The 14,778-nt window shown below is 33.4% G+C and overlaps 1 protein-coding gene across 6 annotated transcripts in view; it reads left to right on the top strand.

Moving 5' to 3' along the window:
* Positions 1 to 14,778, top strand: part of PCLO (piccolo presynaptic cytomatrix protein) — a 398,862-nt gene that overhangs the window by 349,843 nt on the left and 34,241 nt on the right. For all 6 annotated transcript variants that reach the window (XM_070787660.1, XM_070787662.1, XM_070787664.1 and 3 more), the window contains 2 exons: positions 2,487 to 2,628; positions 6,597 to 6,670. In XM_070787660.1, the coding sequence (XP_070643761.1) occupies positions 2,487 to 2,628; positions 6,597 to 6,670 (216 nt within the window). The remainder of the gene's footprint in view (positions 1 to 2,486; positions 2,629 to 6,596; positions 6,671 to 14,778) is intronic.

Here is a 14,778-nt window from a genome sequence, read left to right on the forward strand (position 1 = left end):
AGAAAAGATTAGATATTTTGAAATGTAAATAATAAGCCATCATCGGGTATTTTGATGTATTGTGACATTTGTGAGATTGCTCAGGGATTAAAAAAAAGTTTTAAATTAATAAATTTATTTTAAAAATAATGTCTATTAATTAAGGTTTGTCTTTGAAAATAATATATTGAGATTTTCCAGTTGATGAAATAACTTTGTTACATTCAGTATCATACTAAAAATATTAACAATCTAGTTAGTTAAATCATCTATTGACAATCAAAAAGTGTGATAGCTTTTCCTTGTTTATAATCCGTTGACTTGTCTGACTCACTATGCAGTTTATTATACAGTTTAATCCATTTTATTGTGTTCATAATTTTATGTCATATTACCTTTGCATTTTATAACTTTATCTTTTTAAAAAGTCTTTAACACATTAGTTAGATTTCTTCTACATAAGTCAAAGAGAATATTAAGCAAGCATTATGATTATTATTCTTTTCCTGGAAATCTAGTCCTATGTATTACTCTTAATTCACTGGTGGCTGGTTACTTAACAGGATTCAGGAACTTTTCTAACTAGCTATTCCCAATTTAATACACACCTGCCATACAACTGACTAATTATCAAATATTTCTTCCTTTTCTATTCTGGAAAAAGAATCCTACTATCACTAAAATAGATGGTATGAACATTTCTGGTGGCTTTAGAGAAACTGGTTGTTCAGAAATGGAAAGGAAGAAGTGGGAAAAAAACTTAAAACCTTTGAAAGACTTGATCATAGCTAATCTGATAGAGTTTCCTGCCCTCAAATGATTTCCTTCACAGCATCTATGTTTTCTGTTTTTTGGCGGGGGTATACTGCTTAAAGCACTGCCAGATTGCCACTGTACTTTTGTACATTTCTTTAAGAAAAATGTTGATAATATAAGATCATTAAAAGATTATCAACTCTACCAAGTGGTGTGGATCCATCCAACTGCTTAAGAAACTCCTGACTAAACAGTAGAAGAGTATTTATGGAGGAGAGAGAATCTAAATAGTTTTGCAGCTTAAAGTACATCTAAAATTAGAAGAGAATCAAGGTGAATTCATTGTCAGGGACCAGATACTCCCACTTGCTCTGGTCATAGCAGTGCTATGGTCCACAGCGTGTGTCCCCTTAGTCGGGTTTGTGCTTTGTCTTCATGTCTGTTTTAAACGGTATTTTTCCCCCATAGCAGTAAGTTGAATTGGTGTATCACTATGCAGTTACAGGAGAAGGCAATGGCACCCCACTCCAGTACTCTTGCCTGGAAAATCCCATGGGCAGAGGAGCCTGGTAGGCTGCAGTCCATGGGGTTGCACAGAGTCAGACACGACTGAAGCGACTTAGCAACAGTAGCAGCAGATACTCTCAAAGACTGGGAAACAGCATTGATGATAAAGCCCTGAAGAAGAGGTCTGACGGGTATAGCAAAGAAAAGCACAGTACAAAGTGTGGGTTACTGTATTCCAGCTTTATCTCCCTCCTGATTACCATCATCTTATGAGGGAGGCTTTATTGACTCCATTATTTTCAAATGAGGAAACAGACTTCCTAGAGTTACTTCAGCAGGATTGGGAATTCAAAACCATATTCTGTGAGATCAAAGCTCACACTCACTCCTAAAACTCTGACCACACAGCAGAAGAAAAACGATAGTTTCAAAAATCTGCCTAGAGCATCTCCCCAACCCCCACAAAAAAGAGGAAACTCTTTGTTACTCTTCATTTCTTTGGCATCAAAATTTCCTCCCAAATTTCTAATCTAGAACTCTGCTAACATTACCATTCACTTATTGCATAATTTATAATACAGATTCATAATTCTTCTATGGGAATATGCATTCTTATGTTCAAAATCAAACTCATGGGTTATTTAAAACAACTCCCACTCATAAACTAGCACATGACTAAGGGGAAATAAATATCTTCAAATTTTAAAACCTGCTGGAGGCAGTTGGTAGAGCTACATACAAACAAGTCCAGAATTTTTAATCATTTCCTGAAATGATCTATTCTATTTTGCACCTTGACTTCTTAAATTATTGGTTATTAATATGGAAAATATTAAAGCAATCTTCATGTATTCTATCACTTCTATCTACCCAAGTCTTCCTAAAGTCTTTTCTCTATGAAATAGCCACAATTCTTATTTGCTTGCCATATTATTATTGTAATACAGTACAAATAAATCACAACAAATAATAATATTTAACTCAGTCTAAAAATCTGATGGTTTATCCCTAGAAGTGATTTTGTTTTTCTTTTTTGTCCAACAAAAACAATCAAAGGCTTTTAGTGTTGCCACTGAAAGTTATTGGTTAAAGAAAAGAGAATGAAAGGCAGGTTAAGAAATGCAGAGTTTTTGCCAGAGCTGTTTCTTTATAATGTAAATGAAGAAAAACGTTTAAGTTGCATTTGGAGATCAGTTGGAGTTTCATTGATTGACTGAGGCGTTGACTCTTCCCACACCATGCAGCCAAGCCCACCAATCACCGGCCTGCAGAAAGCTCCGTGTCCACTGGCTCCTCGGGCAGCAGCTTTGGCAGTGGGTATAGCGTGGACAGTGAAGGAAGCAGCAGCACTGCAGGGGAGACTAATCTATTTCCTATTCCAAGGATGTAAGTCACTTTCTTTTTATTCCACTACAAAGTTAACAGCATCATGAGTAAGCTTTTCTTACCAATGAAAAGGAAATAACTAGGTAATTATCCAAGTTTGAGTCAGTGTCTCTGAAGCACTTCCACTCTTTGCACCAATAGAAAAATAGACTATTCAAGAAAGACTGGATTACTTTAGTGAATTCTAAGGATGAATGCTGGTCACTACCAGGACTACTTAATCAGTACATTCAATATTTAATAGAAAACACTGCTAAAATAATAACTTAGATGTCCAAGGGGTCGCAAAGAGTCGGACATGACTGAGTGACTGAACTGGACTGAACTGATGCTGGAGGAAGTTCAGCAGCAGTAGTATGCGGATGCTTTAATCATATAATGTATAGATTAATTTATTTTGAATCAGGAGACATTTAAATATATATAAAGAGCTCATATATTTGAAATAGAAACACATTGGACTACTAATAACTTTTCAACTATAAATTCTTCTACCATTAAAATGGAGTATTTTGAAGTGGAACCATATTTTCTAGAACTAGTAATAAGCTGTATATAGGTCCCCAAATAGATACTCTTGGAATAAAGTTCATTTATAAAATGTTAAGCCTCGAGAAAATCATATTGCAAATAAAATGCAAAACTAGAGCAGATTGTATTTAGAATGTGTTAGAATGGTTTTAGTCATATTGGTGGCAAAATTTAGTAGCATCCAAGATAAATATGTTATCTCTATTCCAATATCAAAATCTAAACTCCCTGACTTTCTCCAATAACTAGTTAAGTTTTCAAAAATGCCATTGGGCCACAGCTCCAGGATCTAGGCCAGCGTGAATCTAGCCCACTGCCTGGTTTTGTAAGGTGTGGGAAGAACTAAAAATGGCTTTTGCATTTTTAAATGTTTCCCAAAAGCCCAGAAGAATAGCATTTTGTGATACATGATAATTGTGTGAATTTGAAATTTGTGTCCATATGTTAATTTTCATTGGAATATGGCCCCACCAGCTTGCTTATGTGTTACCTAATATTGTCTGTGCTCTGGGGCAGAATTGTGTGATTGCAGCAGAGACCATTCAAAGACTTTATTATCTGACCCTTTACAGAGTGAGTTTGTGAACCACTGGCCTGGGCCCTTATTAAATTTTCTCTGTTGAGTGAAATCTTTTTACTTCTCTTTGTTTTAATGTCAAGGTTTTTTCAAATCTTTCCTTTTGATCCCCAGAAGAGCTCTAATATTTAGATGATGGCTCAAGTTTATAAAAGTAAAATAATAGGGTAAAATAGATTTGTACAGTGGAAAAATATGTTTATTTTGTGATTTTCAGGATGTGTTTTTCCTACTTGACTCAGTATTGGATTATCTATCCATCTACTTGTTTAAGATGTAGGTTGTGGATTCAATGGACTTATTTGTATTTAATCAGTTCATTTTTATTGGCAATGATTTCTAAAAGGGGTACGATCTCGTAAGTCCGCACATGGATGATCCAATCTAACAAGAGAATTTCTGCAAAGTCATTGCATTCCTGTCTCCAAGCTGTGAATATCATATGTCAGTAAAGGTTTTGCACCACACATGACCTCCAATTTATCTGTACCTTTCAAGATATATAATTTAACACTGATGACAAAATTATAACTTCAGAGCATAAACTACATTATTTCCTCAATATCTGGATGTCTAAAATGGATTGTTTTTTTTTACTTACAGACCACATTTCAATTTTCTTTCCCCATTTTCCTGTTTCTTTTGTAAATCAAAAGCTTTTAAAAGTGCCTAGGAAGCTATTGTTTTGCCATATGAGCACAAAGGAAGTTCTTTTTTCTAAAGCATTACAGGAGATATATAAGAATCAGTATTTGGTGGTTCTTTTATCTCCCTTTGTATCTAACACAATTATTGCTTGGGCTAGAGTAAATGTTCAATAACTACTTGGTGATTGTTTAACAAATAAACATTATCATTTGTGCAGTCAGAATGTTCTGAACTGAAGGTTATTTATTGGGAATTCAAAACAATTGCATCCTTTATATGACCAACAGTTATATTTCCTTTGTACTCCATTTAGCTTTCGCAGTGCTGCAAGTTTTCTGTATAATCTTAGAAATGCACCTAATATATATTTTGGCTAAATACCAAATCTTAAAATCAGTTTTCAATAAAAGTACTGCAGCAGAATAGCATCATTAAAATATTAAATCTAAACCTTAAGGCCAAATAAAAAATTACCCAAAAAATTCTTGTTACAATTACTAAAATTATACTTATTTTGTTAAAGTCTGGCATAGAATAGAATAGTAATTTTTTAGCACTCTAATCTACTAGATTAGCACTGCTAAAATGTTTCTCACTTTCAACTGAGTATGGCTCAATAACAGGTTGTGTTTTGGCTAGCTCTACTAATATAGGGTACTGCTAAAGGTAAGATTGCTACTATTAGGCTTTCTCCCTGGGTAATAGTAGCAGATACAGCAAAGTTAATTTTTTTAACTTATCAACTCTTTGTTGTGATCTCACTGAAGTAAGTACACAAGCTGAAGTTTTGTACATTGCTTAATCAAGACTTTTGTCCATATTCAGATGCAGACATATATATATATATATATATATAATTTCTAACATTTCTAACTTTATCCTGCACAATATCAATTAATAAAAATATGTGCTTAAAACTTTGCCCTAGCATTGTTATATTGGAACAATATAATGGCTTTCAAGGTAAAATAATTGTTGAATTTACATCAGTTCCTCTTTCATTATGTACAGAACCACTTCAGTAAAATGATAAGAGGATCTTTAGAGCAATTTTCAAGTAAGATAAAATTGGATTCTTAAGACATAAGTATGGTTACATTTTTGCTGGCTGGGCAAATTAAATATTTTTGTGAGAATAAAAATGAATTGTTAGTAAATACTGCCGTGTTAGAATTATTGTCTGGAAAGTATAATATCAAGACATTTCTTTGATCAAGCACCTTTTTTTAAAACACTTAAACCTTTTTAGTCCGTCTTTTTAGAACATCTTATATAACTACATATAAGGGCAATTTCAGAATCTTTTGTATGCCATGTAACTTTTTCTGTGAAGGAATAAGAAGTGCCTATAGTCTTTTGGCAGTTACATTATCAATATTCTGAACTCACAGGGCTCAAAGTCTCCTGAGTTTTTCATCTGTTTGACCTTCCAAGAAGTTGAAGGCCAAAACTAAAAATGGTTTGCAGCCATTGGCTGAGTTCTAAAGCCATTATGTATGTAACTACCTATCAGCACTTTATATATATTGAATATTATGCTGTGTCAGTCACTGTGCTAAGCAGTTATATACATTTTCCACGTGATTTTCTCATAACCAAAGGGTAACTCGTGCTACTATCCTTAAATTACAAAAGAAGAAATAGTCTTCACAAAATAAAGTAGATTTACCTTAAATGACAGCATAAAGTAGTAGAGCCAGAAGTAGAGACCAAGCAGGATGACTTCAAAAGCCAATAAGCTACACTCAGGAAGGATCTGAAAGAAATAAACATCCATATTATTTCAATATTATTTTAAGTTTTTCAATTCAAAATTTCCCTTCTCACCAAAAGATCTATACAACTCATCATAACAAAGTATAGATCTAAAAAACCCTCCTTCTTGAGTTAAAAATGGTAAGAAAAAAAAAAAATCCCCATTCCAAAACAAAATTAGAAGATTTCATGATGGTCTGATCTTTGATAAATGAATCCATGAATAGAACACTGAATTTTGAGGTACAGTGTTTAGCCTAAATAGGAATAATGAACAAATATCTACTTCAAAATTAACATGATGGGAATCCATTTATTATGTTTATATTTGCCATTCAAGTAATTTGTTGCAGGTCTGAATATATAATGTCACATTCTATTTTTTCAAACTTAGACTTCACATTTGCATTTAAGATCATAATTTAAGTATATAAACTTTTATTTCCTTTCTAAACAGAGGAAAGATGGGACAGAATGGGCAAGAGCCTATAAAACAGACAGGAGTAGGCATTGGACTAGCAGACACTGAAGGTAAGTTAAAATTTACTATCCTGGATTTTGGTTGAATCTGTATGCTATACAGATTTGTTTGTTTGTATGTTTTTGTTTTAATATTAATGTTGACTTCTAAGTACTACTTATTGAACAAGTCAACTTATTATGAGTTCTGATTTTTTTTAAATCTGTTTTCCTCTTAGTCATTTTTTCTAGTAATGTTTCATCTTCTGTACAGCACTGACTTATAAATTTTAATCCTAGCATGAGATTAATTCAGTGTCCGAATATAAGATCAATCAAAGGTTCTGAAATTCTGATCTAAGTTGTAGTGGAAAATAGTAATTTTTGTGAACTATTTCTGCTAATGAATGATTGAATGCCCATAGTTTAAGTAAGTGCACAATGTAAAGAGCAGATAAGCACCATGTATGGCACATGACTAATATTCTTTAAATTGTAGCTATTATTAAATTAGAAGTGGATATAAGACAAAGCCATTTAGGTCCGATCAAAAAGAGTGATACTCCTCAAGATAAAATATGCACTTCTTGGGAGAGCTTATGCAAGACTACTTTAAAGATTTAGATCAAATCAGTTAGACTTTCCAGTTGTACTGGTGTTTCCCCAGTTTACCTTGAAAACTTATAATACACTCAAAAGAGACAATTTGGCCCTTTGCCACATTTCTTAAATTTCTAATTGTGTTATTCTTTGCTGGTGGGTATCCATGTACATTACATATAATGACTGACATGACCCATTTATTCTCCTAAACCAGATGTTCACAAACTTTAGCAGGAGGCGTTAGGATCTCAACTCTGTATGAGGCTTCATTTGCCTGGCTGCGTGCATTTAAAGAACAAATAACCCTAATAAATTACTTATTCTCTTAAGTATCTTTGGAAGCCTGAATTTGATCACTCAATTTTCATTTTCAATGGGCCAGCACAAATAAACCTCTACTATTTTAGTAATATGCTAAATTCTACTCACAAGTATTTTCAAATAATTGAGTATGTAAAGCACATCACCTAAGGATGTCAACCTAAGGATGTGGTGGTGGGGGAAGGGCAGGGGTTTAGGAAAGAGATCAAGACTTGATTTAATATTGGAAGTTTTATTACGCATAAGGGTTTATATAGAAATAATGCAAATCTCATTTTAACTGGTATCTCATCTATTTTATATAGATATCTCTTTTACATGTAACTATAACAGTGATTAATATGAGTCCTTCTTAGGTGTATGAACACATTTTGCAAAGTCCATGAAGCAAGTGTAGAACAGAAATGACTTCCTGACCAGGAAAAAATCAAAGTCTCAGAACTGGAGTCCTCTGTCTTGTCTTGTTTTCATAAACACACACAAAAAAAGTGTTTTGCTTTGTTTATTAATTTTCTCCAAATATTTTCTCTAATAGGAAAAAGAAAATGGAGTAAATGATAGTTATCCCTCTAGGGGGTTGTAGATTAGAATATACAAGTGCTCTATGTAAAATTTTCATTTCATTTCATTTCCTTGTCCAACTGGGTTGTTTAAAAATTAGCTTGCAGAGACAAAAATACAAAATCATTCTGAAAGACCCCCAACTAGAACAGAGTAGCAGATGTTACTAGGACATCCAAGGAGTCCCTCAGCAAATCCTATTGTTAATGGCACTAGGGTAAGCACTGGGGATGAAGCTTAGATTGTAGCACAATCCCTGGTTGTTCGATCCATGGGTAACATAAATGTGAACAAAAGGTGTGTCCAAGCCTTTTAAAATGGCAATTTAAATCCCTGCCTTTTATTCCTAAATTTATATTCCAAAATATGTGAGATCAAATTTATAATTTTATTTATTTCTTCTTTAATCATTTGCTTGAATATTCTTTTTCCACAGGGAGGATACTAGGTACATAATTCTTTCTGTTTTCTCCTTGCTCTTTTGTGGTGTGAAAGGTAATATTGAATTAAGTAAAATTTTTTATCCATGTGATAAGGTAATAAGCTTTCCTTTCTTAACTAGTACGAAATACCATAACAATCACATTCAGAGTTTTCAAGAATATTTATGTCTGGTAATGGACTTAATGGAACCTTTTGTTGACCTTTCATTCTATTTGTATCTGTCAGTGCCTGTCTCGTTGCTATTCTTGTTTTATTTTTGGTTTTTCTAAGTTAGACTGCTTTTAGCCATTTTTCAATTAAAAAAAAAAAAAAACTCTTTGTTGAGAAGCAAAGAAAGATCCACATGAATATTTGTTGAAATTATACTATAATTCAAATACTGTTTTGAGGAAATTGACATCTTTACATATAATACTTTCTTACTCATGGACATGGTATATATTTTTAAATGTTAATGTGAACATAACTATTTTTATATGTATAGTATTAGACAAATTACTCAAATTTTCCAAGTCTCTGGTTCCTAGTCTACAAAAGTAAGAATAACAATAGTATCTACCATGAGTGTGTGTTGCAAGGATTGATGGAAATAGTTAAGGTACTTGGTACTGTGACTGGCTTATACTCAGTATATGCTAGCTGTCATTGTCCCTGGGGCTTCTCTGGTAGCCCAGCTGGTAAAGAGTCTGCCTGCAGTGCTCCCTATCATCTCCTATATCCTGTAAGTGATTACTCCTGGTCTGCTTTTTCCCAAGACTTTTAAACTCATGTTTTCTAAAATGGCTTCTCTTTTTTCCCCTTTGGCATTCCAACAGAAAAGATGTTTTCGGGGTCCTACATTTTCCAGTTTGTTTTGAAAAGATTACGTTTATTACAGTGTTTCAAACCATTTTTCTTCCCAGAATAATTCTCATGTGATCCCTTGTATAGTAATGCCTCCTCTCCATGAAGGATGGCTTTCCTAGACTTTATTATGCTTTCCTAAATCACCTGAGTTTAAAATTCAGTGGTAATGATTTCTAGTCCTCGATTACTCACTGGGAATTTAACATAGAAAGCATATTCTAAAAACAGTCTATTATTGAAATAAAAAATAATTCAGGGTCTTTACCTGAAACAGATTCATCACTGGAGGTTATTAACTGACCACTAGAAATTAATTAAATTTCTTTAATATATCTTGACCATTTCCTAGCCATAAGCACATATCAAAGAATTGGCAATTGCTAAATGTAAGCCCAGAACATTTTAGACTTTCTGAAATTAATATCTGTAATGGCAGTTTTTAATATTTTCTGGAAATGTCTTCATTGCCTAGAAGTCCCTGAAATACTTGCATTGGGAGTTAGTGCTCTGATTTATTTATGAGAGAGGCATTTGAATCAAAATAAGGACTTTAAAACATAGTAAAGGGTAGTGAATGAATATAAACCAAAAATATTCTCTTAGCATAGATGTGGAAAATTAACAAAAAAGACATATAAATACTACAGATACATAGTTTTACTTTGTTCTAAATGCCTTTAAAACATTAATGCATTTTCTGATTCATTTTCATGAAACAGTAGGGGATGTAAATATAGAATAATGATTTCCACTTTAAAGTTATAGAAACAGAGACCCGGAACAATGAAACCATTCATCGAACGTCAACTAATTAAATGGCAAAGGTTAAAATCTACTGATATATAATCTAGTATCTCCTGACTTTTGCCCATTGTACTTTCCATCCTTTTTTAATATTAATGGTTGGAGCACTTTTGCATGAATAATATTTTAAATTTATAAAACTGCAATTATTGGAAAGGAAAATAATCAACATTGTTGCTGATTATGGACAGTTAACTAAAATTAATATCAATTACATTATAGGCATTATGCAGCTTAAAAAGCAACTTTAAATCTTGTTCTATCTGATTTTAAACATTTCCACAAAGTTACTGTAGTCAAGACAGCAAGAGAGATAAAGAAGATTCCAAATGATTCTAGTAACAACTAGCTTATAGTTGTTTAAAATATATTACATAATACATTAAAATACTATGTATTTTACATAGTTAAAATATATTACATACAAAGGAGGAAGGATAAGAATTCATACAGTGTCTCAACAGCAATAATAGACACTTAAAATAAAAGAGAGTCATGGATAATGCCCTTGAAATTCCAAGCAGAAGAGAATATAAACTAAAATTCTGTCCACAAACTACCCAGTAAGTGTAAGGGTTGAATAAAATCAGTTTGGGATGTCTAGTTCTCAGGTCTCCATGCTACCTGTCTGGAAGTTACTTGGAGATATGTTCCACCAACATAGAGAATAAACCACACTCACGCATATGCTGACCACCCCACATGCACACACACACACAACTTGGGAACCAAGAGACAAGAAGGGTAGAGAAAAGAATGGTGGGGATATCATGATGAAATGAGGAGACTCTAAAGACAGTAGTTATGCAGTGGGCAGAGAGAATACATGGAAAAAGCTGGTCAAATACTGAGAGTTCTAACCATAGGTGGATGATGAGTCAGGTGTTAGTGTGGAAGGGGAAGAAAGGAATTGACAGGAGTTAGTACCTAGCTAAGTGAAAAATGGCCTTCAGAGGGGTTAATACACGTGGAAATTTTGGGAACACTTAGGAATAGGTACATAGAAAGCTAAGCAAATTGTAAAACAAAGTAATTAATAATTTTAGGGGAAAAAATTCTTTAAAACTCCATTAAATAATCAGTGGTCTCAGAAGTGAGCAATATAAGTCACATTAATGTGCATGCCAAATATTAGTTCTACCATGGTTGTGACATAAATACATTGGAAGGATGAGGGAAGACTAAATCTTGACATACCAAAATTTAAATATAAATAAATTTTAAAGGCAACACAAAATTACTTTAAGAAATAAGAATGTAAAAGAACCAAAGAAACAGATATAAAGAGTTGACAGTAGATTCTTCTCTGTAACTTTATTAAGGGTTGTGTTAGTTGCTCATGTCTGACTCTTTGCCATTCCATGGACTGTAGCCTGCCAGGCTTTCTCTGTCCATGATATTCTCCAGGCAAGAATACTGGAGTGGGTTGCCATTTCCTTCTCCAGGGTTATTAAGGGTTAGGGGAAATGAAAAGTTGGGTCAAAGTAAAAAGAGTTGGGCCATGGGAGAATTGATTTTTTTTATGAAGAAGTCATAAAATTATGTAAAATGATTCAACCTCTTGATATATGAGGAAATAAAAATTAGGGATAGTGATCAAACCATATTAATAAGTATGAGGGGAAAAATGGCATTGTTTACAATAAATAACTTCCCGAAGTGATTTGAAGTGTTAGTTGCTCAGTCATGTCTGACTCTTTGTGATCCCAGAGATCCAACCCAAGTCTCCTGCATTGCAGACAGATTTTTTAGTGTCTGTACCACCAAGGAATCCCCAAATAACTTCCTTCTATTAGAGCTTCCCAGGCACTAGTGGTAAAGACTCCGAATGCCAATACAGGAGCTATAAGAGATAAGGGTTCAATCACTGGGTTGGGAAAATCACCTGGAGAAGGAACTGGCAGCCCACTCAAGTATTCTCGACTGCAAAATCCCATCAACAGATGAGCCTGGTGGGCTACAGTCCATGGGATGGGCTACAGTCCATGGAGTGGGCTACAGTCTTTGGGAATGCAAAGAATCGGACGTGACTAAAGCAACCTAGCACAAACTACCCTGAATAGTAATGAATATCCATTCTGCTAAAAGTTATGAGTAATAGTAACTTCCTACTATTAGCCTAAATAGTAATGAATATCCATTCTCTTGACAGCTTTTAGTAATAGTTACTACAACTAAGTACTCTATTTTACATACTCACTAAATATATTCTCATAGCACTAATGTTATATACAGCAAGCTTTTTACGTTCAGGACACCTAACTTTAACTGATACCAATAAAATACAAAATCTCTGTGGAAAAAATGCTGCAGAATTCAAACTACCAAGTAGTTTTAGTATTTTATTCATTTAGCCAGCAAAAAGAAAATTTCAGAGTTTTGGAAAATGCAAAATTCATTGATGATAATTCATTTTTCCACCATTTAGATTATTAGTTACTTTCTCTAATTGAAACATTCTGATTTATTTGATCCAGAGAGTCATTTGGAAATTTATGTAACTTTCTATAGAAAAAAAAAAAAAAAACACCTATATTTGAGTAAAAAACAAATAGTAGAACTGACCAAAAAAAAAAAGACCAACACATCACATAAGTAGCCCTTGCTCAACCAAGTGGCACTTTCCCTAAATAAACCAATTTTAAAGATAAAAAAATAACACAGACATGAATATATTCTGAGGAAAGTGCACACTGCTTCTTTACTATTTGACTGTTAGTTTCTAAAAACATCAATATATTCTATTTTCTTTGCAACAGTACAATTGTAGGAAAGAAGCCATTTGCCTGTTTAAATCTTTTATTTTAAAAAAAAATGCTTTGCTATCTACCCAAGTCATCTTCTGCATTTGAGTATTTTCTTGCATCAAGCAAATGAAATTTTCGACTGTTATCATCAAAAGCAGAAAATTTCTTATCCATTAAATAATATACCATTGTGATTTCTGTAATTTGCATTGCTCTCTAAAGCCCAGACAACTGTCATGGGTGTATGAAATACTAAATGACAGTAACAAAGTAACATGGCTTTACCTTACCCATTTTATTATGACATCTTTGCTATTAAATTATATATATATATATATATATCCATTCCACTTGATGACTTATCCTCAAAAACCCCAGCACATTCTCCTTAACAGCTATAACCACAGCAACATTACAACTGACATTTATTTGTTAAAGGTTTTGCTGTGATCTTTAAAAATCCGGTGGCCTATTTTCATAATAACCCTCTAAAATTAATAATATTTATGATATTCCCAAGGTCTAGCACAGAGACTTATACAAAATGCCTAAAAAATAAACATTTTTGAGTCAAGACATTAAAACTCTGAGAAACTGAAGGATAAATCAAACCTAGTAATACACTTGTAAAATTTAAGTTGATATTTATACAAAATAATCTTAAAACTTAAGAGAGTCTTAAAACTTAAGATTTTTTTAATATACCTGCTATACCCAAATGTCTTAAAAAGTAATGTTAGCCCTGTATGTTGATGGACAAGTTTTTAAGGAGTTTACTACCCTGGAACCAAAGAAATGATATTGCTTCAATTAAAAACTAGATTATCTACTTGAAAGTATAGTAACTCCTCATTTTTATTGGTTGTGCTTTTTTCACAAAGCCCCATTGACTCGACAGAAGATGGTTAGTGCTGAGTCTCCCCTAGAAACAACCAGTGCCCTGCAGCAAACAGATATATTCATGTACAACTGGGCTGAGTTATGACAGAGGTAGATAAGTGTCAGTATTGTCACTCTGCTTTAGGTTGGATAAGGAAAGCCTCCCTGGCAGGAAATACTTTTTTTTTAGATTCTTCTTGAAATAAAAGTAATGAGTAATCTAATGGGAGAAGGGCTAGCAAGGTTTTTAATAAGAGGGAACTTGCTGTTCAAACCTCTATAACGTGAGAAAATTGAATTCTTGGTGAATCTGTGGGCACTTCTGTGTGACTATAGCAGAGCTCTGTGTTGGAGAGACAAGGCTTGAAAGGTAATCACAGCTCACATAATTTGACAAGTATCAGACACTGTCAGGAGGGACTTAGACTCTAGGCTGTAGACAGGCAACTGGAAGCAAAGGAAAATTCCATGATCAGATTTGCTGTTCTGAAGGATGGATTACAAGGGATCATGTCTGCAGTCAGGGCACCAGTTAGGAGGAAATTCAGTGGTCCAAGTAAGAAAGGACTAGAATACAGACAAAGTCAGCAGTGGGAAAAAAGGGGGTAGACAACTCTGAGACCTCTCTAAAAAGACAAATAGGAATGGATGGTTTTGTTCAAAAAATGATTCAAAATCAAAGTGCGAATGAAACATCTTTGGGCACTAGCATCTTACAGCTACATCACTGTAGCTGAATGTGATGTAGTGATGATCACTGTAAGTGATCAGTAGTTAAACATAATTATGATTTAAAATGAAGAAGTTGAAAAAGTGTTAACAGAGGTCGGTGTAAAAAGTGATGAAGGGAAATAATAAAATGCAAACCAACGTTCCACAGAATTTTAAAGAAAGAAATTGGTTATGCTTTAAAGGGCCATATGGTAAGCACTTCAGAGTACATTTTAAAGATGAATTAAAGAGTAAAATGGAGTT

This window comes from Bos indicus, chromosome 4 (assembly GCF_029378745.1).
Source record: "Bos indicus isolate NIAB-ARS_2022 breed Sahiwal x Tharparkar chromosome 4, NIAB-ARS_B.indTharparkar_mat_pri_1.0, whole genome shotgun sequence".
NCBI lineage: Eukaryota > Metazoa > Chordata > Mammalia > Artiodactyla > Bovidae > Bos > Bos indicus.